The 27809-nt window shown below is 42.1% G+C and overlaps 1 protein-coding gene across 2 annotated transcripts in view; it reads left to right on the top strand.

Annotated features, from left to right (window-relative positions):
• pcsk5b (proprotein convertase subtilisin/kexin type 5b) overlaps positions 1-27809 on the top strand; it is an 82244-nt gene that overhangs the window by 46543 nt on the left and 7892 nt on the right. The window contains exons 14-31 of one of the 2 annotated variants that reach the window (XM_086110927.1): positions 1321-1458; positions 1526-1628; positions 3636-3829; positions 6719-6803; positions 9417-9520; positions 9592-9730; positions 10574-10689; positions 19512-19614; positions 20270-20406; positions 21390-21590; positions 21860-21922; positions 23258-23318; positions 23416-23561; positions 23667-23873; positions 24732-24815; positions 25164-25350; positions 26180-26394; positions 27526-27768. In XM_086110927.1, coding sequence (XP_085967053.1) covers positions 1321-1458; positions 1526-1628; positions 3636-3829; positions 6719-6803; positions 9417-9520; positions 9592-9730; positions 10574-10689; positions 19512-19614; positions 20270-20406; positions 21390-21590; positions 21860-21922; positions 23258-23318; positions 23416-23561; positions 23667-23873; positions 24732-24815; positions 25164-25350; positions 26180-26394; positions 27526-27768 — 2526 coding nt within the window. Of the gene's footprint in view, positions 1-1320; positions 1459-1525; positions 1629-3635; positions 3830-6718; positions 6804-9416; positions 9521-9591; positions 9731-10573; positions 10690-12849; positions 14870-19511; positions 19615-20269; positions 20407-21389; positions 21591-21859; positions 21923-23257; positions 23319-23415; positions 23562-23666; positions 23874-24731; positions 24816-25163; positions 25351-26179; positions 26395-27525; positions 27769-27809 lie in introns of those variants that run through there. The other variant, XM_086110926.1, reaches the window with a different exon arrangement.

Below are 27809 nucleotides of genomic sequence, written 5' to 3'. Positions count from 1 at the left end.
AGCAATGGAGGCACTGAGGGAGACGTGAGCAGCCACTCCTGGACATCACACAGGCGAGAAATCACCACTTCAGTGTTAGCGAAAGTTGTGAGACAGCCATGTGCTGTTGAGCCACATATATTTTGTCTGACAACATTATGTGACCATATTCATAATTTCACAATTACTGGTGGATAAAATAGTGGAGCTTGTAAAAATGTACGAGCGGCCTGCATCACACTAGTCCAATGAATTGAATCGGAGCGAGCCTCACCTTTCAATCTACTGACACTTTCCTCATGATTATCGCCCACAAACTTCTGCTGCAACGCGCATCTACCTTGACTGCCACTATCGTTTTGTGCATTAAAACAAGTCATACAATGCAACATAATATATGGCGCCTCAAAACGCAAAGTTCATATCGCTGGGAGTCCACACTAAACATCGGGTGAGTGGTCAACTATTTTCTCCCCAAAGTCGAAGGAAGCATTGTGTCCTGTGTGGCGGGCCTTAGCAGTAAAGTTATGTAATGCGTCAAGGGCATGGACAAATTGCAAGAGAACACACCTTGTTGTAGATAAAACACACACACACGCAAACAAAACAAATGCTTATGTTGTAGCATAAAATTATTTATCATTGAAGCACAGTTGCAGTACAATGTGAATTTAGTTATTGTTTTATGCGTTGTCAACTTTGTTAATGTTGATGGCTGTGAGTAAGTTCTTTTGTTTTGTTTTTTTCTTTAAAAAAGCATAGTTCTCACCGAACCAAGAGTAATATCGCTATTGCATTGATATCGAGATATCTGGCAAAAATAGCGACATATGATATTCTGTCCATATTGCACACCCCTAACATTACTTTACAGTATGTCACGATGACTTAACCATACTGCATTTTCAAAGATATCAACACGATACTCCACGATACCAATACTTTATTGGAACAGATGCCAATACAATGTCACAGTAGCTAAACTCTCTTGTGAAAGACAGGGTCTAAGATGAATTACATCGATGCTGCATTGAAAGAGATAACGGTTCGTATGATAAGTAACAATATTAGATAAAAACAGAACATGATTTCAAATTGTGGTCACCATCATTTAAACTATAAGCTGCTATACATCACAATATTGATATTGTGTTGTGAGACTTAATGATGCAATAAATCATAATAATTTTGAAATGTAAGGAATTAGTTTGTCACTATTTACACAGGATTGAAAGGGACCACGATAAGTTGCTACCACTTGGGAATTGTAAGAGCTAACAATCTGATACATGTCAAAGCATCCTGGCAGTGCACAATAAGATGGTGTTGTTGTGTTCTTAGGCAAGCTGAAGGAGTGGTCACTGGTACTGTACGGGACCTCAGTACACCCATACTCGTCCTTACGCAGCATGTCTGTTGAGACCAGATCGACTGACGCTGTGGCGCCCACCGATGAAGAGTTCACAGAAGAGTACAACGGTAGGTAAACTTTGAATATTTATTACATTGCATTGAATTGTAATTGGTTGTGTGTGTTTCTCGGCAGGTCCTTGTGATTCCGAATGCAATGAGCATGGTTGCGAAGGGCCCGGCCCACATCACTGCATTAACTGTCTGCACTACTTCCTCAAGTTCAAGAACAACACCAGGTCTGAATACTCACTGTCTTTAAGATTACAGGAAGTGTTTGTCTTGTATAGATGGAAATAACACAGCAACACAAAATAGGATACTGTCATGTATTGTCACCATACAGCAAATACCCAAACATGGGAGAAAAAATACGTAAAAATGAGAAATTAAGCTTGTGTGTTGTCCTTGTTCTTAGGCAAGGAAAGCCACAGTTGCTTATGCCCTTTTAACTATTTATTGCAAGGGACAAACAATCAAACACCCAAAACAAAATGACGACACTCGCAAGCAGCAGCTGTAGGCCACAACTCAGACTAACCGGCCAACTCGAGCCCAGCTTGTGATGTCACTCACTGAGCTGCACCTACAGTATATACAGGACAGCAAAACAGTTTCTTTACATTTTCTTTTATTGTTTTATTTTTTATGGGCTACAGTCCTATTTTTCCTTATTGAAAGCATGTAACAAAATAATTGGTGGCTGGAACAGATTAATGGCATCTTCGCGAATGCTATTGAGGAAAATTGATTTGATATACTAGTAAATTGAGGTACGGCCTAGGACACGGAACAAATTAAACTCAAGTTACCACGATAGTGCCGTGTGTGTGTGTGTGCGTGCGTGAATTTTTTTCAGGGTTCATATTGATGCAACTTTAGCATCCCTTCTGGATGAAAGTGTTAGGATCATTGAGATCACTAATTGCCATTGTGTCAGCTGGGCTCTGCTGTCATAAAAGGTAGAAGAGCCAGAATGAGGGTGCATGGTGTGCCGCCCCGCCGTCAGCCTGCCCTGGAGGGGCGGTGCCCTTCTGCACCACTGCAGGGAGTGCTTGATGAGCCCTCATTAGTGGTGTGAGTGGGTGAGTGAGTGACTGCATTGATATACAGTATTTTTTCTCTCTCTCCTGAATGAAAAACTCATCAGTACTAGCAATGATGGTTCTAGATCAGTGGTGGTCCATTTTCAGGGAATTTTTGGGGAAAATTATTGTTTTTAAGAAAAAAGAATTTTGCGGGAAATGTTTTTATTATGCTATTTATAATGTAGGTTGTTTACCAATTCCCTGATAAAACATTTCAAATGTACTGTATATAATTTTTTTTCATTAAAAATGATTATTTAAAATAGATCAATTAATATGCTGTTAAATTTTTTTGCATCTCAAATTGTTCAAAATCAACAAAATGTTGAATGAGCTCAATTAATAAAATAAATAGGCATACTTACCTCAAATAAATATGCATACTTACCTCAAAGAATTTGAGGAAGAAACAGCTGTGCAACATATATCACCGGACTCTTGATAATGTAAATGCTCGGTGGGGAGGTTGAAGATTGCAGCAGGGTGTAAGTGGCCTCCCGGCTGAAGTTTTCCCGCTCTTGTTGAAAACAAGAAATGATTACCTTTACTGTCTCTCCCACATGTAGCGCTACAATTGCTGTCGGTTTTAGCTTGTGTGTGTTCACTAGTTAAATGGCATGTTTAGCGGTGCATTGTGCTTTTTACACATGCCATACATGTATGTGATTCTTGGCAACGAGCACAAAAAATATGTGAAGAAGGCTGCTGTGTGATCCTGATGATGTCCTGAAGAGAGAAGGGAAATGAGGTGGTGACTGAGTTTTATCAAGTTATCTAGCAGATGTTCCACCTGTTCGACATATACAGTAACAGTCCTTCTCAAATAGTGGTCATTGCCCCACTTCATGTGGCGCGCTTAGATGGCAGAGTGTTCAGTCAACCTACAGTGATGCTCTTCAAATCTTTTCTGTGACAGACTTGTTAACATGAGTTATTCTTTGTTGTGGGTTGATCTCTATTTCGTTCTTTTTGATTATTTCTGGTCGCGGTGGAGGGTTGGGTGGGCCGTGAAGTAATATATATATTAAAAAATATATATTTGAGAATCACTACCTTATCCACACTGCATGCACACACTCGGACACAATCTAGGGTGAGATAGCTACTCTTTCGAGGATGGAAAAAAACTTTTTCTAATGTGCCTTTTTTTTTTTCCAGGATGTGCGTGTCAGAGTGCCCCAGCGGCTTCTTTCGCGATGATAAGAAGCGCTGCAAGAAGTGCTCATCGTTGTGTGAAACCTGCATGGGCAGCCGCAGTGACCAGTGCACCACGTGCAAGCCCGGATTCCACCTCAACGAGGGCTCCCACACCTGTGTGGCTTCCTGTGGCGATGCTTTTTACCTCGACCACGGTAAGCGTGCGCCAGAAGCTACGGAAAAGGCAAAACACACCTGTACAATTAAACGGAACGAATCATACATTACCTCATGTCATGGCACACTCTGCCCCCCTTCCACTTTCGGCGTTGTATGTATGTATTTGTGTATAACGTAAGAGGTAATGCTCTGTATATTACAATGATATCAATATGAGATTGAAACAGTAACAGTAGAATACTTCATGATATTGGTACGTTTTCATATGCATTAACAATGCCATTCATCACAATTTAAGATGTAGGTGGAATTTAGTTTGACATGTGAACAAGACAATTCTTCATTTTATTTTGAATATGGGGCTGGGGTCGGCGGGGGACATGTAATGAGCCAAATCTTCAGAGAGACTGCTTGGGTTTCTCGTGTTTGTTGACAGATTGGTTTTATATTGTGAGTTGAGTATGTCTTTCAAACTTGTCGTCTATATACTGGCTGGATTAGCCTGCATTGACCCAAAACGAGATGGACTAACTGCGATAAAAGTGGAGCAGCCAGACCAAAAAGGATCATGTAATAATTCGCTCGATTTATTGGTCTGCTGCCGATCCAGCATCCTGGCAGCAGATGCGCCGCCTTCGTGTCCAAGTTCAATCATAACATTCCTCGGGCCAAAGATGTTGTAGATACTTTCCCTCTTTTTTCCCCCCGCACTGTCTTGCGGTAAATGACTATTTGCTTTGTCAGGCTGACCACAGTGTTGGACAGGGCCTTCCTTGAGGAAGGCTGTTCAAATATGTGGCGTTAATTCGAAAAAGAAAAAGCATCACATTTAGTTGTAGTGATCTGCGAATATCACATTCGTTACTGACTTATCTGAGGGTGGAGAGGGCGGGGGGTATTGGTGGGGGGTTGTGTGGTTGGGGTGGGTGGAAGGGTTCGGCGGGGTGGACGGATGGGGTCCGTGGTTCATGGCAAATTATCAAAGTTTGCTGCCAGGCAAAATGTTTCACAGAATAGGTTATTTATTGCTTGTTGTGCAGTTCGTCATAATGAACACTTGCCGGGTTTTGTGTTTATCGAATACACTGTTGATGCCAAATCGTAATACCGGTATTTTATAACACTGCAAGGGGGGCTTTTCAGTTTCGGAGCGCACCATCTGTGAATTTGGACACAGCTTCAGTCTCTCTCGAAGTCCACCTGTCACGTGCACACGTTGGACAAAATTGTTGGTACCCCGCTGTTAATAATTAAAAAAAAATACAAATAAAAGAATTACAACAATAGTATGTATAATTTCAAATATTTTGAAAATAAATTATATTTAGACATTGCTTCAATAAACTCAAGTTGAAATACGCTGACTGACTGATTCAAAGCCTGTATATACCTGTGATACTAATTAGAGGGCACAGCTTACTTAAACATGTTCTTATGGTCAAATTATTTTCTTTTCTAGCGGTAACCATTATTTTTGTCCAGTCCTGTTTGTTATTAGAATTTTTAATTTCATGAACAGAGGGGTACCACCAAATGTGTTTAAGAGTCGCTCTCTCTGATGACTTCAAAAGCTCCAAATCAACTCTGTTTATAGTTTCGGGGTGGGCGGGGACTACTGACGTGTTTTCGTGTTGCTACTGTGTATCGTGGTTCGAGTGTCTGTACCATCTTCTTAAACGCTGGGTATTCTAAAATGTGGTACGGTCGATGGTCCTTGCACACATGTACGTGGCCAGAGACTTATTTTCTGTCCAAAATGACCCTGAACAAGTAAAGTAGAAAACTCTCACTTCTGGTTGCTGCTGCTGGCTTTTGTCACCATGTTGTGTTTGGTTGAACGTGACTTCTGTCCATACAATGCGAATGACATGCTAGGAGGACCTATGTCCTATTTACCCTTTTTTTTAAATCAGTTTTTGCGCTTTGTTAGTGGTTGTGGATACGAAACACTTGCTGAGATACAGACAATAAATTGCTCCGATGATTTAAGGTCCTGTCAGCTACATTTTGTTTTATCTGAGGGCGTAGCAATGGAATGTGTTTGCTAGCTCGCAAAATAACTAGAGTTTTGAAACTTAGTGATGCTTGATTTTTGAGATATGAACAGTTGCTATGAGTTTCAATGAATGAACTGTCACACACTGCTGAAATTGATCCTTTCATTGTATTTGCTACTCAGGGAACCGTTTCTTCCTTGAGCTGACAAATTTCAGCAAAAAAAATCCACAAATCCTTAATTTGTAAATAAACTCATAAGAGCGGACAATCTAAGGTGTCCTCCAAGTGGACTCCTTAAAATTACAATGATGTTTCAAACGGCGTCACTTGCCATAAAAACTGGACTTGAGTTTTGCAAAGTGAACATTATTCGTGAGAAGAGCAGTGTGGGAGTAGAATAAGTCATGGGCTTTTGTCATCAAATGTGTTTTCATGGCTTTATTTGTTATGGGGGATTTTAGAGGTATTTGAAATGGTCATTGCATCATTTTTAGAACATTCCACCAAGATGGCGGCCACATTACTAGATTTCTATTTTATAACTTGAAAAGTTTGTTTGGACTTTTAGGGCGGTTTAATATTCTTGCCCTGCTGTTGGGATAGCAGAGCGGCTCTAATGTTTTATGAATGTGTCTTGGAGGAGAGTGAGCGTGTGTCCATGTGTTGTATGACAAAGTTTGTCCGCGCCTTTTTAGTCTTTCCTCGGCTGCGTTCCCGTCCTCCCAATGCTGAGGTCGTCATCTTCGTTTCCCAGCTGTTGCGCCTCTCCACTTTTCCACCCCCCCCAATCCTTACTCTTCCTGCTGTTTTGCTCATTTGCTGCTTCCTTCACTCCCCGCATGAAATATTATTTATCTGTGTGTGTGTGCATGCGTGCATTTGTGTGTGTATGTGTCTCTGTGACATTCTTGTCTGGTGTCTTGCAGATTCCAACATTTGCAGGAGATGTCCGGAGAACTGCAAGAAATGCACCACCTCCAATTTCTGCACAGAATGTAAACAGGGAACCAGGTGAGCTACTCAAACCTAACGGAACAGTAATCAACTGCATATTCACAGTTCAATATTCACAAATTCGCCTATTTGCGTTTTGCTTGTGAACTCACCCATTGGTGTGAGGCGGGGGTTTGTCTTTCTGAAACACCCTAAAATTTCCCACAATGCCACCAAAGCTCAGTTTAAATAGGAACGTGTCCAGGAAGTATTTTAAAGAGATTAGTTACATTTTGACCGAGAGACGAACTTAGTACGTTGGTGGGGAGGAGCTAAGTTTAGCCTGGGTTGTTAGTGGAAGTTCATGAAGGGACTTCATGATATGGCCACACAGACTTTTGGTGCAGTTTTTCGTGATCAAGTCTTCGATAACAATTTTTTAAAGGTTAATATTGTAAGATTAGTGTTTTGGGATCTTAGTTTGAATTTTTTTAAATAACAGAGGGAGTCAATTACTTACTTTGGAATGGTTTCTAGAAACCTTGTTGGATCTAGAACAGGGGTTACCAATGTGGTGACCACGGGCACCAGGTAGCCCCCCCAAGGACCACTTGAGTAGCCTGCAAGCCTGTTGTAAAATGAGTTTATGATGGGGCATTGTGATTGTCTAGGAAGGTTGTAGATGTGATGATTTGAAAATGTGAACATTGGCAGAGATTTATAAAAATTAAGTGCTCCATCGTAATTCAAAATGGCGCCGCGAGAGTGGCTGCCTTTCCAGCAGCTCCTATATTTTGTTGTTCTACTTCTTCCTTTCATAACTTTGCTGCTGTGAATTGGGAATTTCTCCATTGCGAGACTAATAAAGGTTTTCTTATCTTAATATTTATCTGTTTCCTAATTATTGTGAAAATAATTAAGATGATCCGTGTCTTCACATAAGTTAACATGATGAATTATTAATATTAAATGTAATAACATCCTCATTAAAGGTAATTTGAGCATTTTTTTTTTCTTGGAAGTGTGGGTCAAACTGGTAGTCCTTTGTACCTATCAGTAGCCAATAAGTAGCTCTCAGGTTCAAAAACGTTGGTGACCCCTGGTCCAGACTGTCTGCTCACCCTGCGAGTGTAAAATAAATTAGCCCTTTCATTTCTTCTTTATTCACTTTATTCACGACTCAGCACACAGTTCAGATTACATTCTTAAAATCACACAACTCAACTTTCCCTCTAATTTCTTCTTCACCTCTGATCTATTTTTACATTGGGCCCCTGGTGTCCAGACAGACACCACAGTCAGATAAACCAGGGCATTCTGACAAATTTGCGTTCCCTACAAACCCCAATCCCACCTAAAATGGGATGTTGTGTAAAACTTAGATAAAAACAGAATTCAACTTTTTCCACCTATATTCAACTGAATACACCAGGAAAACAAGTTATTTAATATTAATAAACTTTGTTTTTGCTGCCCACAACATGTTCTAAAAGAGAGAAAGCTAGCACCAGCCATGTTAATTAGCAATACTATTTACATAAATGTTTTGACAAGAGGAAGCATTTTATTTTCACATTGTATGTAAAGAAAAACATATTCCTATTATTTCTGTGCAAGTTGGCGCAAGTTAATTCTGTGGAAAACTGTTTCAATGAAGACACCGGGGAGCTGTTTAAAATTGGGAAAAGACATTGTCAGCAGCAGCTGGGGCGTCTCTATTAAGTGGACTGTCTTTCACCCTATGACCCAGCAAGTATTAAAAGCCACATCAAGCCCGGACCCACACACCAAGCTGAGCCATTTTGTGTTCTGCTCGGCTCTTTTGAAGACGCTCTCATCGCTTAAGCCGTTTAAGTTAGCCACACGGACTAAGGAGCCGTCATTTCCCCCAGTCCGCACACATTCACACACACATATGCACACATACACACTATGTCGGAAAGTCTCGGCGAAGGGGGCGAAGAGGGGTCCAGATGATTTCTTGGAATTCCCGGCTAATGCGGAGCAGCTGTTTTTCAGCTCAGCACGGCGCTGAAAGATGTCCTCACTGCAAACTCACACCAGGCATCACTGGCTAGACTTGCTTCCAAAAGCTGGCCCATATGGCCATACATTTGTAGCGTTTTTCAAGTGGGGAAATGCAACATTAGGTACACCTGCAAAGTTAAACATCATCCAACACAAGAGCTGTTTGACAAGTTATTTTAAACCTCCTGTTAGTTTCTTTGGTACAATGCGAATGTTTGTGGGTCAGTATGACCTCCTGCTTGCTTTTAAAAAAGGTCAATAAAAACAGCAGCATAGTAATAGCATAGCACCACCTTTATTAGTATATCAAGACAACAGGATGGGCCAGAAATCATGACTCACTTGTTAAGTGATATTTCAGAATAATGTATTGCCGCAGTGTCCATTAGTCTTGCCTTTAACCTTTTAAAAGTGAACACACATGCTGCAAAATGGCTTACTTTGCATGCTGCAATATTGCTCTCCAAAAGTGTCCATTTTGCTACAGGGGTCCTTAGGCTGGTAACTGGTAATATAATTTACTATGTTACCTAAAATGCATTTTTGTCCAAAGGCCTCCACCCTAATAGGTGCCCCCTTAGTAGACTTCCTCGTGTGCACTTGAGTAAACAGCCCAGAGACACACAAAAAATGAATGAGTGTCTCCTTCTGTTTTGTGTCCAGTTTACAAGGCAACAAATGTCAGATGACATGCGACGCTGGTTCCTACTACAACGGCCACCGGAGGACTTGTGAGCCTTGCCACCGCGCTTGTGCCACTTGCGCGGGTAAGGCGTTAAGATTCGCAACTCAGCGAAACACCAAGTTGCCAAACCTGCTTTATTTTATTTTTTTGAAGGCACAGGCATCGAGGCATGCACCAAGTGCGCGGACGGCTACCTGCTGGAGGACTGGCGCTGTGTATCCACATGCAGTAAAGGCTACTACTTGTCAGAGCAGACGACCGACGGAGGCCAAGTGCAGAGGTCCTGTAAGAAGTAAGTTGGACTCGAGGTCTTTTACACCACAGTGTCCGTGTTGCTGCAATGGCCCTTGGTCTCATCTCAAATAAATCAAACAGACCTGCTATAACATGAGTTCAACGTGTTGTGTAATACACTTGCTTCATTTTGCTAGGATATGCTCCAAGGCATTTGTGACCCTAAGGACAAGCACGATGCAAAATGGTGGAAGTTTGAAATACTCTACTACCAAATGATTATCGCGAGCCATGACATCCACTGGCCAGAGGCTGAGCTTTGTTTACAGCACTGGTGTCAAAGTCAAGGCCGGGGGGCCAAATCTGGCCCGCCACGTCATTTTATGTGGCCCGTGAAAGCAAATCATCTGTGTCAACTTCCATGATCCTTGCTGAAACCTGCATCGAAATCTCAAATCGTCATACATAATAAATAACGGTGACATTTTGCAATAATTTTATTGCCCTGTTTTTACCCATTTGAACAATAATTGAACAAATACCTGACTGATTTCAAAACTAGTGCGTCATCATTTTTTTTTGTGTACAAGTAATAATATAATGTGTTGATTAAACATTTATTCGGTTAGACTGTCTCCGAGGGAAGACGTAACTCCAAAGTGGCCCGCGACAAAAATGAGTTTGACACCCCTGGTTTACAGAGTAGTGGACATATTTTTCCCCTCACTTAATTTTGCATATGGGAATCCTGTAATACTGCCTACGGTTCCACACCTAATGGATGCCACTGTCCAACTGTATTTCCCTCAGTGGGTTTTAAAGTCAATTAGATCTAGAGCGAAGAATCCAAAGTTTAAAGATACTATGGCGTCCCAAGTGAGCACGTTTTTGCCCTGTTCAGGTGTGACCATAGCTGCTACGAGTGCTTGGGGCCCGGTGAGAGGAACTGCAGCAGCTGCGTCAGCGGTTACAATCTGGAGGTGGGAGCCTGCGTGGTCAGCACCATCTGCAAAGATGGTGAGTTTTCATCTTTCTCTTATCCCACTCGTCATACGCAAAGCTTCTGCTCGCACCTCCAAAAGGTGTTTAACAAGCTCACTCAAGTGCATGCTTCTAACGGTAAAAAGTGGGCCCTTGAAACTCCAAGACTGTTAAAGGAAGATTTTTTTTTTTCCGGTTCATGTACTTTTTTTCACAATTTAAAACAATTTGTATCTTACATCACAATTCAAAACGATTCAATTAGAGACATATTTTGGGAAATAGTTTGCTTTTCTTAGTTTTGTCAACTATTTATAAAAATAAGATCTTAAAAAGTCACTCTTAGACGTATAAATAATTTTTATCAATTGACATTACTTTTTAACTAAGACATTTCAAACATCTTCATTAATTTGTATGCAGATTTATTTATTCAAATCTATTAATATTTTAACAGTTCCAGAGTTTTAAATTTGGTTTGTAAGTGCAGTAGTGATAATGTTAGAATGAGCCTTTTAACTTCGTCACAAACCAAGTGATACAAATAGTGACTGTTAATAGAAAACATTTAAAACAGTAAAATGCCATTGCAGTTGCTTTTTTAGTTTGATTGAAATATATGTCGATTTCTGAATTTTATCTTCTCTCTGGCCATCAAAGCGTGGTAGTTCCGAGGGTCCTTACTAACCAAATACAGCTGCGTTACTTGAAGTGTGAACAGCCATTTTTTAATATTTTTTTTTGGTGTGTGTACTCACGTCTTGAATGTCTAGCATCTCCGACAGTGCTTGTGTGCCTACAAATGTCACTAACATCGCATCCATCACTGACACGTGTTGTGTTTTTATTACTTGTATTAAAACAACCACTTCCTGGTACTCCGTGATAGTGTCTCGACAAGGGGGACTTATACCGCATCCCTGAAATATTCTTTAACTATTTACTTCTGCTTCTAACTTCTGCTTCACACTTCCACCAAGTAGTTCAGTTTTTTTCTGTTAGTTGTCAAAAGGCACTTTTGGGTTACCAAAGCGGCTGAAACACAATGCTAGGTTAATGTTACTAAACCAAGGCAAAGTCTGTTGTACTGTACCGCTTGGTGGAAGCATGGCTTCACTTTCTCTGTGCATGGTGTTTCTTTTAGACGGTATATGCCCCCCCCCCTCCTGTGTTTCTTTTTCTTGTTGTTTTCTTAAAAATCAATCTTAGGCTGGATTTACACTACATTGTCAGAAAAAAGGTGCTGAACTTTACCTTTATGGGTCAAATGCATGATCACTGGGCCAGTACCTTCAAGGTTACACCGATTGCACCCTTTAAACAGGGTATTTATTGGGACTCTTACGATGTGTACCTTTTGTAGGCATGTATGTACCTTAGGGTACATATTACATGTACCTTTGACATATTTTGTTGTTCTTTACAGACCAATCTGTACCCAAGGGTACATATTTGCCTACAAATTGTACTGCCTAGAGTCTAGACCAAGGATGGGCAACATTATAAAATTGTTTTCCTGCACACCAGAGCAGATTTAAGTCATTCATGTCAATTAGTACCACTTGCACCTGTTTACGTACAGAAAAAAAATCTAGCGATTGACGATCCTGCCAACATACAAAAGAAGGTGAAGGGTCCACCAGCCATGCCTAACTGTAACTTGTATTTGGATGTAATCCGGAACACAGTACTACACAGTAATAAACTTGTAATTATAGTCTCTCTTTGAATAAGAAATACTTACAGCCCAGAAATATGAAAGAATCAAATGAAAAACATAGAGTAGGATGCTTGATTGAACATGACCATTTATAGTTGGGAATGTGGAAACGTCTGATGTGAGACCTACTGTACAGTAGTGTCACTCCAGCCTCAGGTCTTGTGTGACATTTTACCTTAAGATATAAGTACTTGATGCCAAAAGTTGTCAATTTTCTAATTGTGTGACTTTTGTTGTTTGTTTTTTCCCTCTCCTCTCAAATATTTCCCTCTTGCTCCTCCTGGCATTGATTCAATCACTCTACTGGACCTCAACTTCCCATCTCCTGACCAATCACACCTCGTGTGTGTGTGTGTGTGTGTGTGTGTGTGTGTGTGTGTGTGTGTGTGTGTGTGTGTGTGTGTGTGTGTGTGTGTGTGTGTGTGTGTCTTCCATCTATTTTTTCTTCTTCTCTCTCCTTCCTGGTCTGTGGAAAGCAAATGAAGAATCTTGGGCGGAAGGCAGTTTCTGCGTGCTGGTTAAAAAGAACAATCTCTGCCAGAGGAAAGTTCTGCAGCAGCTGTGCTGCAGAACATGTTCACAAAAGGGCTGATGGGCCCACCACACAACACCCCCCTCGTTCATGCCCCCCACTCATTCACAGTCACATAATTTATAAAGGAATCTGTGCCTCTTAAAGGGACTGCATGGGAGGAGGTGCAAAGACAGGACTACAACACACCTACCTTTTTGTTTTGGGTTGTTTTTTTTGCTCTGTACTCGAATGTTCGGGGTGTACAATGACTGGGAATTTCCTCAACAACAACAAAAAAGTGCAAACAAAACAAAAAAGTGTCAGTATTTTGTGACCAAAGCATCAATGCCAAAATAATTGAACATTTTTTGTCTGAGTTTTTTTTTTTTTTTGCCAGTGTAGCGTGCATCGCTAAAAACCTGTGAATCTCTGAATGCGCCTGTGTGCATCTTTCTCTCTCTTTTTTTTCCCAGTGTTAATAATAATGAGCAGATGGAACTAGGAGAGCATTTGTACATACAGTGGCATACGTCAAAGAAAACAAATGATAAAAGTGACAATGTGAAAATCTTGGCCATCTGGGCCTATGAGGGAGCAGATACAGGCAACCTACACGCACACGAAATGGCGATGTGCCAACAAAATCAACTTTACCGCGAGTGTATGTTTTCACTAGGGCTAGGCATATGACAATATTAAATGAAAGAGAAAAAAAAAACGTGTAAAATGTGATGGAAATTTCTGATTGTTCTAAGCTCCTGTTTCCATGCCACCGTGTGGAAGTAGCTCATGGCTGCTGTCACATCATTTTGTTTTGGAATAAGCAGACATCCATTCGAAATTCAATTTAATGTAAGGGGATTTCAGTACGCTGATTGCGACATTTTTTCACTTCACTGGCGAGGCAGCGTATCCAACCGTGGTTGACGTATCAAATTTTGGCTCATACCGAAAAAAAAAAAAAGTGACGGCTTGCCAATTGAAAATCTCATAAAATGGCGCGCTCGTAAATCAAGGTACCACTTTTGTGGCATGGTTGTTTTGTCAGTCAGGAATGTGCTCAAATATATGTTCCTCAACAATATTTAAATTCCCGATATTATAAATTCCTTTTTTCTTACAGCCCATCCCATAAATTCCCAATTGTTTCAATGGAAAGTTTAATACTTGAAAAAAATCTCAGAATTTTGGCAACCCTACAACAATCAGTCCCCCGTGGATTAACCGCATCCCTAACTTGATCTAAAGGTGTTATGTTCCTGATATCAGGTCTAGCGGCACTCGGTCATTAAATCACTTCCTCACCCGGTCATCTTGTGGACATCCTGATTGATTACTTTTCCTGCTCAGCCAAGGATGTGGAAATTGTTTGAATAAGTCCCGAAATATTTAACCCCTCAATGTTTTCGAAAAATGTTTCCCTCTGCTTCCGAGTAGCTGTCCATTCTTCCACCTGCGTCCCTTCCACTGACCTAAATGCATATGAGAATACAGTAATGCATACGAAAATGTAATGAGCACAACATTTTGCTATTGGTGGTCACAATGTGGCATCTCCTTGTTTCACGATGGCCGGCGGATGTTCCTGACTGTGCTGACTCTGGTGCTGGCGTCTAACAAAGAACAGTATAAAATTAAAAGTGTGTGTGCGTGTGTGCGTGTGTGTGTGTGCGTGTGTGCGTGTGTGTGTGTGTGTGCGTGTGTGCGTGTGTGTGTGTGTGTGTGTGTGTGTTTACAGTATTAGATCGTTGTCCTGGTTCTTGTTGATTTGTAATAAAGACTGATGAATCCCCTTTGGTTTTGCTTCACATAAAGTTGTCATTGTTTAAGATGACACACAAAACATGCACACACACACACCCCTGGTATAAAAGCCGTTTCTTTTGTGTACCTGTGACATCTACAATGTATTGCTATTCAGAGTACTAGAATTTGTTTTTGTTTTTTTACTTTTAAATGTTCTTATTAAAATGTTTACTCGATTTGTGTTTTTGTTTTGTTCATTATCTTGATTTAGTTTCATGTGACGAGCTGTGCTGATAAATCGACACTGGTGTTTTCTCGAATATGCTTTATTCTGTTTTTGATGTGCTTTAAAAAAGCTAGAGAGGAAGACAAATGCCTGGATACTCATACAAACAGCCACTTATGCCTACTTTTGGTTTACTGGCAGTTAATCATGGACAAGTCATCAAAAGGTATTACAGTCTGTCTGTCCTCAACAGAGATCTGATAGTACTGTGCTCCCTCGCTTAGTTGGGAAAATAATTGTTGACTGCTGATTATGCAAGTTATGGCACCCTCATAGAATGGAGAGGTTTGTAATTTTCAGTGCCGTTACCATTCAGCTATGAGATCATCGCTTAAATTTTTTTTGAAAAGCGACAATACCACATGTCAAACTTAAGGCCCGGGGCCAGACCTGGCTTACCTATCATTTTATGTGGCCCCCAAATCAAACATGTAACTTCTATGATGCTTGCTAAAATCTCAACCAAAATGTAAAATTCTCATGTAATCAATAAGAGATATTGGAAGCATTTTCCTGTTATCAAATCTCTCATTCCAGTAACTTAAACAATAATTAAATAAACTGTTATTCTTGACTATTTTTTTTTAATACGGTTTCAGTCATAACGGCCCTCCAAGGGAAATGGTAAACAAATGTGGCCCGCGACAAAAATGAGCTTGACACCCCTGTTCAATACATTTTATTTTTTGTTACATCTGCAATGTCTTTAAAAAAGTGAGTTTGAATGATTTTTTAAAAAAGATAACTTTAAATGTATTTTAAACGTGTGTGTGTGGAGGAGGGGTAAAACTGCATAAATTGTTTTTTTCAATATGGCTTCTCTCTTGCCCTATTGTAGATTTTCTGTTTTTTTTTTGGTGGTTCTGTATACATTACACCCTAGTGTTTATATTCAATGACAAAGGTTGTGACTTTAAAAAAAAATTGACGCCTCTTATCGCAGTTTTCCAATTTGGCATAGTTGTTGAATTAGAATTTTGTGCTTTTTTCCACATTGTCAGCATCATCCATCTGGCGAGTGTAGGTGGTCAGATTTGTTAGCAATTGCTAAAACTTTAGCACAAGTCTGTCTTTGAGTGACCCCTGCAAATGGCCGTCACAAAATATCTTCCTCTGTCTCTTCTAGTACTGGTTTTTGAGACTTTTTGTGGCTCTGATTATGATGGAACCAGATACCAAATTTAATATGACTGAGTGAAACTCGCTTCGGGCACTGAATTTCCAATAAGTGACCACATTTATTAGTTTGTGTTTGATCAAACGTTGCCACCATGCTCAGCCCAGACACCAATGAAAGCAAACAAGCTTCACAATTTGCCGTCACCCCTCTGTCTTGTTCAGGGCTGGGGCTACATGAGAAACTGAAATGCTTGCCAAGGGCCGAACCAGCATGCTGGACTCAACTCTTGTTTCTTATTTAAAATTATATATTATTTTAATGTCTTGACAAAAAGCGTATTGTCTTGTTTCAATAAATGTCCATGTTTGCAGATATGTATCATGATAATTAAGAAAAATAATAGGTGATCATTCAAATGACATCTTTACACTTTAAAAATGGTTACATTAATTCTGCACACCAGCCGTCAAATCATATTAAATGTTCTTAGTCAGGACTCACACATATATAGACAAATGGGAATTACAATGTTATTTCCAGTGATGTCAAGTGTCAACTTTATTGTCATATATGTTCTATGTGCAACATACAGCACAGATAAAATTTCTTTCCTCTCAACCACGGTGCAATCACAGGAGAGAGAGGAGCCGCTGCGGGTACCCGTGCCGCCATCAACAGAACAGTTCACATAAAATGACAAAATAATACAACACAACACAGACGGTCATGGAATCTTAACCACTTTTTCTGCATACACTTTGTTGTTTGAAGCAGTTATAGATGAAAGAGGAGAGAATCAAAATGTCCTTTCACCAGTGGATCAGAGACGTCATGTTGAAAATGTGCACGTGTCTGCTACGAGCCAAGTTTGAAAGCGAACAAGAAGCTGTAGTGCCCATTGATGAAAAAAAAAAGATTGGCTCACATCTCCTGTCCCATGTAAATCCGCTTCAATTCCAAGCTGCGACACCGAGTTCCACATACGCATCTATCTGCGCTCTGCGCTGATGCGCCATTCCTCTCATCGTCAGCTCCACAAGCCATCCATCAGACTGTCCAACAGCACCGACATTTCCGCTGAACAAAACGGGGAGTGAAAAATGCTGTCCATTACAGGCGTAAAAAACACAAGCGTCTGTCCAGCCCCGACAGTCAAATGGCGCCGACATTCCTCCCAATCAAAATCAGTACTGGTATGCACGTGCTGCCGAGAAGGCGCAACCACCAAGCACAGATTCTTCTCCTTTGATGAATGTCGTGGCCAAAAAATGATGAAAACAATCCACATCAGGTTCACACGATGTAACAACTAACACCATGTGACAAAACAATACACAAAAACAACCAAAAAAAGCAAGGCTCTTGAAGAGCATTTGCCAACGGCTGCCTACTCGGGCGCCATCTTGGAATCAAAATATGATACAATGATGACTTAGATTACACAAAATATGTGCAGTATATGAAACTAGCTATGCAAACAGTATTATCAGGCCAAATCTTCCCTCTAACCTTTTTTGCGCAGGAAAGAAAAACTCTTAAAAATAATTGCTGGACGGGTCATAAAAATCACTAAATATAGTGAAAATGTTGCTCTGTTGTACCTCTTGCCTGCTAACTCGCGTCCACATGTGTGCACAGAGAATAAAATGTATTTTACATTTTACTTTGACTCCATGATGACTGTGAGGGCCGGTCAAAGACTGGGGGCAGGCTGGAAGGTTGCATCAAATCCAATGGCTGACATCCTTTGTTTTTTTGGATATGAGTCTTTTTGGATATCATACACATCCCGACCAAATTACTGTTTGCTTTCGGGGCTGAATTTTCTAAAATGATGAGCACATGCTGACAATACTTTGCTTAAGTGTTTTGGAGGAGTCATCAAACTTTGCCCACAACGCTTCGAGAAAACCTAAAACGTTTAGCAATGTGGCATCGCCCATCCGTTTCGTATGCATGGTTCCAATTAGGTAGAATTGTTAAAGGACACTTGAAAATGCCCCAAATTACACTCAACTGGCTGCTTCAATTCAAAATGGCAGACTATATATTTTTTGTTTTTGTTATTTTAAACTACGGGCTCTTGAGACTTTTCTGTGGGTCTGCCCTTGGTAGACATTTTTCATTGCTAAGACTGCATTATTTCGAGAATTTTTTTTTAAACTGGGGTTGGTGGGTTTGACTTAATAAATCCCGAGTGTCAAAAAGGACAGTGAAAGTTTCTCTTCCCCAAACTTGTTTCCTCCTCCGTCTGTCTGGCTGCAGGTCAAAATGTCCATATGTGTATCCACACACAAACACACTTCTCCATCCATGAGCAGTGTCTGTCACCTTGGTACAATAAATACACAAATGAGCCAAATGTGTTGCTTGTACAAGTGCAGAACATGTATAGGCCTACTGTCTGGGCCTGACATTCAGGTTTGGTCCATGTTGTATCTTTTTTTTTATGATGTTATTTCCAGCTTAGCAGAGCACTATGACATAACTCGGAGTACTTCTTCGTGCCTTTTCTTTTTCTGCTTCTAAGTCATGTTTGTCATTATGCGGGTGGCACCCAGTTTTGAGACTGAGACGCCACAGTTGAAATAAACGCTGGCTTTGGAAAGAGATGGCACACTTGTGCTGCCAAAACGCTGGTTAAATGGTAGGTATTCCTAAGCATTACTTGAAGTACTGTTGTATTCATTTTAATTCTTTGCAGTTCATTGTATTCCCTGAAAAGAAGTACTGAAAAGTACTTGTACTGGTATCTGTCTGAAAAAGTGGTATTGAACATCCTTAATAATATGTTCTATGCGCCCCCACTAGTCTAAACACATTATTCTGATTAGTATTGCGTTTATGAATTTAAATCCAGACAAATCCACTCATTTTATTTTTATCCATCTGGGAGGGCTGCCATTTTGCTGTCAACTGAAAATGACATTACGGTTGCTCAGGGCTCAGGTAGCAACTGTCGCAGCTCACCTGCTTTCTGGGTTTTGTCATGTGACATTCACAAGCCGAGCCCCGCCTAGGCACTGTCATTTCATTTTCCTTTGACACCAAGTGACCAAACGGCTGCCCCCCTGAGATAGAACAAAAGCAGGTGCATTTTGCTGCCCAGAATACTTTCTTTTATGAAATTGTCTGATGAGTCAGCGTTGAGGCAAATCTGTGCGCCAGATTGCCCAGGCAGGCGCAATATGGCCCCAAACATGCGAGACTAAACTTGCGTTGGTATGAAAATAAAGTTACGCCCGTTTTTACGCCAGGCACCTGTCTACCAAAAGGCAGATGGTGTTGGTAGATTCCATCCAGTGGCATGATTTGCTGTCCCTTTGATCCTGAGTTTTTCTTTTTCTGAGGAATGTCAACATCACTGCATCAAAGGGCATGACTTCAATTGAAAATGAGGCCTAAACTTGTGTGAGTAAGGACATGGATTGATTCGAAGGCTTATTTATGTGCTGTGGTGTCCACATTGCAGGTCAGTACATGGGCGGACATGGCAAATGTCGCCTATGTGATGCCACCTGCCTGGAGTGCACGGGGCCTGAGAGAGAGGACTGCACCAGCTGCCCCTCAACGCGGTGAGAGACCACCGTCCACCCCCACTGTGACATCACGTATAGTTTGTGGAAATTAGCACAGGGCTTTATTGATGACACACAACAGGTAGTTGTCACTGTTTCCCTGCTCCATGGCATTTCAATTTTTTTGCGCTGGACCACGATATTAAGTTTTTCCATGATTTAAAAAAATAAATAAAAATTACAGTGTTCTTTCTGGCCATAAAGTCCTCACATGTGGGAAAAGAGCATCACAGTTGCAACATGTTCTTCACAGACAAGTTCGACTAATGGACATGATTGATGAATTCCATGCAAAGATACTATAAATTGCTGCATGGAGAGATCAATAGCATGAATACATGGATACATTGAGGCCATGTAAATGCTATAGATACTGCTGCCATTGCAACATTAATCTTATTGAGACAATCAATACCATACATTAATATATATGATCAACACAATTGATAGATACCATGGATTAATACATTAATAGATACGCTAGTTCCCATCAATTCTGTGGCTGGATGGATAGGTCAGTGGACATTCGTTAGTCTCCAGATGAAGAATAATTTTGAGAATGAAATAATCAGAGTCTTTTCTGTCTTTGCTGAAATAAGTTGTAGATCAATGTAGTCGTGACTGACTTTCATTCGCATTGTTCCCCGTGCAGGCTTTTCGACGAGGGCGCTTGTGTGATCCGCTGCCAGCGAGGGCGCTACGCCATGGGCAGAGAGTGTCACCGCTGCCACCACACCTGCCACGAGTGCACTGACGAAGGCCCTGACAACTGCACCAGCTGCGACACAGGTACAAGCCCTCGGCTGGTCTGGGATCAGCCTGCGGCAGTCCACTCGTACGGTCATTTCGATGTCATCAAATTTGTATGAAGTAAGTGTCAGCTGACCTCGGGTCAGTATTGTACTATAAACTCCTCGGGATATAAGAATGAGGGGGCCATCGGGGATATACAGTGGCAGCCCTAGCTTGATTGACATCCTGCGCAAGACCCCCCCCCCCCCCCCGACCCAAAAATCAATGATGATATCATACTTCTCGATAATCACACACTTTTTTTTTTTTTTTAATCTTTGATGAGCCCTTAACCGTTTCAGGGACAGCGGTTACTACAGTGGACAGCCTAGCATGTTATCACTTTACAGGTTATCATTTTTGGGGCATGAAAGGGTTAAAATGACTTGTGTGAAAGGATTTCAGTTGTGCATATGGCAGCTTTTCAGAAGTAGAGACGACGGGTAATCCTCAATGACATCCCTGATGACCTTCATCCATTCATTCCGTTTGCAATGAACGTTATTTGCCTGGGATCAGTGCTACCCACTAAACTTGTGTCTTTCACCTTTCTGGTCTAATCCGTGGCTAAAACCGTCGTATCCCCCCCACCCCCCATCTTTAGCACAAACAAAAACAAAGTGCAGAGGCGTTTAATCTGCGCCACTATTTTTAGGCGCACGCTCACATTTTACGTTTGTACGATGTGTGGGGGGATGGGCTTCGTTTCATGCGTTTCCCTCAACCCACGACACATCATTGGTGTGTGCAGATAGAGGAGGCTAATGCCTGGTTATCACTGTGGCGCACTGTTAACGCTGTCACTATTTACCCCGCACGCACACAAACGCACGCCCACACAGAATTCAATTATCTGTTCCTTAGCTTTGGATGTTGCAGTTTAATCCTCCACTCTTCGCTTTTCCCCAGTGACCCATCGTCTCCGTTTGTGCAGTATATATATTCTAAACAGCTTTTCTTCCTTGTCTCGCCCCCTCCAGATATGTTTGATGTGTCCCGCTACCTGTTTGGGAGCGAGTGTCGAGACGTGTGCCCCGAGGCCTTCTTCCACTCTGAGCGCAAACGCTGTGAGCCGTGCGCATCCGACTGTGTTGTGTGCACGTCGGCCAGCAGATGCCTCAGCTGCGGCCCAGGACACAAACTCAGAGAGGGACGATGTTTTCCATTGGAGTGCAGCCCAGGTGAATGATCAAAAATCAATCTGCAACAAACCACATCATGTCATCTATCGTATTTGAAGCCCCTGATGGGTGCTTTCAACCTTTGTAATTACATTTTCAATATCATGTGTCTTACTAACGTCCCCATTGAGGTCTTTTTAGATCTGCTATTATTTCATGGCTATTACATGTAGAATTTAGTTATGATTTCTGCTTGTAGAAATCTCATTGATACATTTCCTTTGTGGCATATCACCACTGCGTCAAGTGTTTCTTAACCACATCTTCAGGTGAGCTTGCAGACGCTGAAGCCTGTCTCCCCTGCGATGACGGCTGCAAACAGTGTGAGCACAGTGAGTCCAAAATATTTTCACACACACGTGTCTCTAGATACCACTTGAAGGCATGATTTTTGGAGATTGAGTGAGGGCCCCTTTTCTTTTTCTTCCACCTGTGTGAATTTGATTTGCGCATGTAGCGACATGTTTTTGCATTCATCATTCTTGACTGTGTGTGTGTGTGTGTGTGTGTGTGTGTGTGTGTGTGTGTGTGTGTGTGTGTGTGTGTGTGTGTGTGTGCGTGTGTGTGTGGGGGGGGCAGGATCAAACGATCTGTTATAGATGGTTAATGGCCCTCGGGCTGCAGGTTGCCAATCTCAGCTTTAAAGATGCACCATGTGATGAATTTAGATTTGTCCAAAATTGTCTCTTGGAAAACTCACATTTTGCTTTGATCAGGTCAACTGCTGTGTTATGTTGTCTTAGAGTAGCCCCTGCTGGTGACAAACAACACTACAAGTTGTGAGTGGTTGTTTGTTTGTTTGTTTGGTTTTGGGTTGTTTAATTCACAATTATATGAATCTGAATAATTGTATGTACAAATAAGCATATAGCGCTTTGGCAACAAGCCAGAATCTAGCATATAATGGACTATTTGCTAAACTGGCTGTGACAAATTAGCAGCATGCACATTTTGGCATGTAGTTAAATTAGGTTATCCATCCATCCATCCATTTTCCGAACCGCTTGATCCTCACTAGGGTGCTGGAGCCTATCCCAGCCATCTCCGGGCAGTAGGCGGAATCAGTTGCCAGCCAATCGCAGGGCACACAGAGACGAACAACCATCCACGCCCACACTCACACCGAGGGACAATTTAGAGCGCCCAATTAGCCTGCCATACATGTTTTTGGAATGTGGGAGGAAACCGGAGCACCCGGAGAAAACCCACGCAGGCCCGGGGAGAACATGCAAACTCCACACAGGGAGGCCGGAGCTGGAATCGAACCCGGTACCTCTGCACTGTGAAGCCGACGTGCTAACCACTGGACTACCGGGCCGCCCTAAATTAGGTTATATTTATTAAATACAATATAGATTTTTTTTTTTTCCATTTGCCAGGTGTAAGACCAAAATCATTTTTTTCAAAACAAATGTGCAGCCCTTAAAACACAAACAAAGCTTAAAAGTGTGCACATTTATCCAAGTTGATTATTTCTACTTACCCTCTCAAAACGTTTTTTTTTTCATTGAGTTGAACAGGAGGTTATAAGTCGCATTGCTTGTGGAAAAAGGTTTTAAATGATTTCTCTTGGTCCCATTTTTTTATGACACAGAAACCTAAACAGGGTTGTGGAGACTTTTAATAGCCACTCTATGCGAACATGCTAACCAAAGTATTCCTCGCAGAGGACTCCGCACACCCGGACCAGGGAACAATCTGCCTCAAGTGTGAAGATGATTTCTACCAGTGAGTTAACAATGGACAAGCTTTTTGCGCATTTTATTGTGTTGCGGGTTAATGTGTTTTGTGTGTGTGTGTGTGTGTGTGTGTGCGTGTGTGGCAGGCTGGTTTCTGATTGCTACAAGTCTTGCCCAGATGGCACCATTGGTGTTCCCGAGAGCATGACATGCACACCGTGTGAAGACCGGCGCTGTGCCATCTGCGATGAATCACAGTGCTACTGGTGTCAGCGGGGATTCTACCTTTTTGGTACGCCTCCCCACCATTTTTGGAGCCCACATTGAAAGAGCAATGAGACAAACGCGTGTGTGTGTGTGTGTGGGTGTGTGTGTGTGTGTGTGTGCGTGTGTGTAGATGGTAGGTGTGTGGAGAGATGCCAGGAGGGCTACTTTGTGGATGTGGAGAGTCAGGAGTGTGAGGCCTGTCACAGAGCGTGCAAGACGTGCGGCGGTCCGAGGTTTGACGACTGCGATTCATGCCGGGACGACCTGGTACTGAAAGACGGCGAGTGCGTGAAGGGAACTCAGTTGGGTGCCTGTCCTATTGGACACTTCAGGAACGGTAGGACAACCAGACGCTCTTATCTTATTGTTATAGTAGTGCCTTGATTTCCGAGTGCACCAGCAAGTTTTTTTGTTTTGTGTTGTGAACAAAAAAATGGTAACATTAGGGCTGCAGCACAATGAGCAATGCAGCGGAACTGCACTGAATACTGGCGCAGGACGTCCGGGGTTGTGGCACAAGTTTTCACAAGTTGTCGAGTCTTGGCTACTGCTTTTGTGGCCATTCAAAATATGAATTGTGGCGATGTTGCAAATTGTAGCCAATGAAATTGCACGGAAGCTTTCACATAAGCGAAAGATCCATTTCCGGGTCCGAAGAAAGGAAGACACAGCCAACCCCCACCAAACTATAGAAATACAGTATATACCTGTAAAATACACGCATAGTACTATATATTGAGTTTTACAACAATACCTAAACGTTTGTACAGTATTTCATATGTACCTGTTCGATGAAATAGTGAAGCTTGTGGTAAAATGTTTGCAATCGGCATTCATCCCCAATTTTTGTCGTTTTTTTCTCACCCACGTCCTTTTTCTGGAGCAACCTGTGTCTTCCTGGAATGACACCCTATTGTTACGTGGATTGAAAAAAGTTGTACAGTACAACATACGATATGAGAAGCCTCTGAACATGATATAGAAGATGCTGTGGGCCACAACTCATGCCCAGACACTCACACGCGCACTAATTGGCCAATCCCATTTCAGCTTCAAATTCTCAGCAGCCAGATGTGTGAACGGAGTAGGCTGTATTTGGCCCGCGGGCCATACTTTGCCCACCTCTTGTGTACAACTAGTGACCGTGCACGTGCGTGTGTGTGTGTGCGGTGTGTGTGTATGCTGCATGTTTCAGCACATGGAGAGTGTGAGCTCTGTCATCCTTCTTGTGAAACCTGCTTTGATGCACGCAGCGACGACTGCATCACCTGTCACAAAGGTCTGTCTATATCTTGCGTACATGTTCTGTAATGTGAATTTTTGTGTGCACATTTTTAATTACACGATTCAGCATTACCTCTTGTCTCTCACACGTGTGCACGCACACACACTACGGATATGCTCTTGCATGTACTCATGAAATTCTCTCAAACCACTGCTTAAACACACACTTCTGAAATGTATTTCTCTTGCATACACAACAGGAATTTTTTTCATACATACTACTGAAGGCATTTCAGTAGCGCGTGCGTGTATACGCATCTCGATAAGAAAACACTTGTGCATGGTTAGCATGAACATGAATGTGTCCATCTTAACTATTCAAATAATGTATTTATTTTTGGAGGAGCCTTCCTGACGTCCGATCAGGCGTGCCTGACTCACTGCCCCGCGTCCACCTTTGTCAACGTCACGTCTGGACGTTGCGACGACTGCGTCGAGGGCTGCGTCGCATGTCACGGCGCCGACGCGTGCCTGCGGTGTCACACTGGACTCTCTCTGCAACGAGCGGCCTGTGTGCTACAATGTGACAGGTCAGCTCTCTTGCAGTTTATGTTCTGTTTGTCTTTTCAAGTTAATTGCGTTGCGAGCCAAATTGGAGGTACGAGTGAGCTATGAGTTAAGATGGCGCTTGAGATACAATGCCGCTCGGGTGAAGTGAAAAAAAGTATTTAAAAAATGTTTTCATGTATTTGTTTTATTTTATATTTGTACATTTATTGTACATTTTATTTTTAGTATACGTGGGTTTTTTTCCCCTTAGAAACAATGCACTCAACAATGTTGTATGTATCACAACATAGTGATAACGTTTGGTCTTCACCGGGAAAATGTGAGCACAAAAGGGGCTGTACCTAATGTATTGTCTTTCCTTGTTATCTACTTCTCTGGTGTATTTTGGCAGTTGGAAAACTATATTTATGGCGCATTACTGTCCCTACCTGAGACTGTCTTGCCACTGCAAGGAAACCAACGTGATTTGGTGGTGGCTCGATGTTGTGAAGTGCGCTACTGTCACCTAGTGGTGGAGTTGTGATGCACACTCATATGTCATACTGCTCATACATCAAGGCAAAAAAAATAAAAATAAAATTTGACCAGGTGGCTCGTATCTTGAAAAAGTCACTCAAGGCAACACTGTTTTTAGAGCTTATAAAAAATCTCTACATTTTCCTTTATTACCTATGATTTTTTCTTTATTAAAAGCCACAATAAATTGGTGGTGTTTTTTTGTGTGCTGGAAAGGATTAATGGCATCGCAGTTCATTTTCTTCATTGATTTGAAAGAAAAATAAACGCAGTAATGAGCTTGGCCACGGAACAAATACGTGTAGTTTCCCTCTTGCCCGTTTTCATTTGCAGAGGTTTCCCCGAGGGTGGCACGTGCCGCCCGTGTGCTCCCGAGTGCACGTCCTGTCACGCCAATGCTTCGTTTTGTCTGAGCTGCGAGTCCGACCACTTCCTGTTGGAGCACAGGTGCGTGCGTGGCTGTCCTCCAAGCTACTACAGTAAAGACGCGCAGTGTCTCCGCTGTCCTCCCGACTGTATCCGCTGCAACCAAGACGGACTCTGTAACAGTGAGTACACGTGTAGATCAAATCAAAAGTGGGTGTGGTTGGGTTGGGGTGAGTGAGGACTGACAATGTTTATGGAATGAAGCGAAAGTGAATGTTTGTCCCTCTTTGCTGTATATGCCCTTTGCACTGTAGTCCACCTAACGCGCAAAGTCCGCTGGGCCTAGCTCCAGCACTCCACGACCCTGAACAAGATAAGCGGTGTAGGGAATGGGTCAATTGATAACATGTAGTAAAGAAGGGAGTTTAATTCGCGTAATCATTGAATATAGTGCGGCCCGGTGGTTAGCGCGTCAACCTCACAGTAGAGGTTGTGGGTTCGATCCCGGCTCCGGCCTTCCTGTGTGGAGTTTACATGTTCTCCCCGGGCCTGCGTGGGTTTTCTCCAGGTACTCCGGTTTCCTCTCACATTCCAAAAACATGCCTGGCAGGCTGATTGAACACTCTAAAATTGCCCCTAGGTGTGAGTGTGAGCGCAGATGGTTGTTCGTCTGTGTGTGCCCTGCAATTGGCTGGCAACCGGTTCAGGGTGTCCCCCGCCTACTGCCCGAAGACAGCTGGGATAGGCTCCAGCACCCCCTGCGACCCTTGTGAGGATAAAGCGGATGGGAACATGAATGGATGGGTGGATTAAATATAGTGTGGTATGAATGACCTTTGGTCTGAAATAAAGAATAAAAACAAAAATTGAATAATTAAGAATCCACAATTTTTCACCGGGAGGTCTGCCAAATCTCTCTTTTTGAGTGGTGTTAAAATCTTTGAATTAAAGGAGAAGTTTGCCATTTGAAAAACAACGCTTTTTGTCCTATATGTTCAAACTGGTTGTCTGACCTGAGAGTAGATTATTATTAAAAAGATCTTTTGAAAAACCATCCCTTTCTGGCTCAATCTTATGCTCTATATTAGCCTATTAGAGACAGAAGGCATGGCTGAAGAAGTACGTCAGCTTAGGACACCCAGCAGCCTCAGTTTCCATTGTACATTCCACAGGAAACCAACATCAAACCTTTCATGCGTTTCTACACGGCAACATGAGCCAATTGTTCGAGCAGTGTCACAGCGTTTTTTTTTTGTTTTTTTTTTGAAACCCTACACTTAAGTGTGTGCGTGTGTGTGTGTCCTCTTCACCAGAGTGTGCAGATTACTTCCTCCTCCACGCCGACAAGTGTGTGGACAACTGCCCCACTGGCTTTTTCCCCAGCGAACAGCAGCGCGAGTGCGTTCGATGCCACGCCGACTGCGCCTCGTGCGATGGGCCCGACCCCGACGACTGCAGCACGTGCCGCAACCCCAAAGCGCGGCGCTACAACGGAGAGTGCCTCCCCCAATGTCCCAGCAACACTTACTACGAGAGCGCTGATGGCGAGTGCAGAGGTATAATTGAAATGTAATATACAAATTCAAAATATAAGTAA

Source organism: Hippocampus guttulatus, chromosome 5 (genome assembly GCF_054856545.1).
Source record: "Hippocampus guttulatus isolate MCC_2025c chromosome 5, RoL_Hgut_1.0, whole genome shotgun sequence".
NCBI lineage: Eukaryota > Metazoa > Chordata > Actinopteri > Syngnathiformes > Syngnathidae > Hippocampus > Hippocampus guttulatus.
This window is presented reverse-complemented; position numbering and strand designations above follow the sequence as displayed.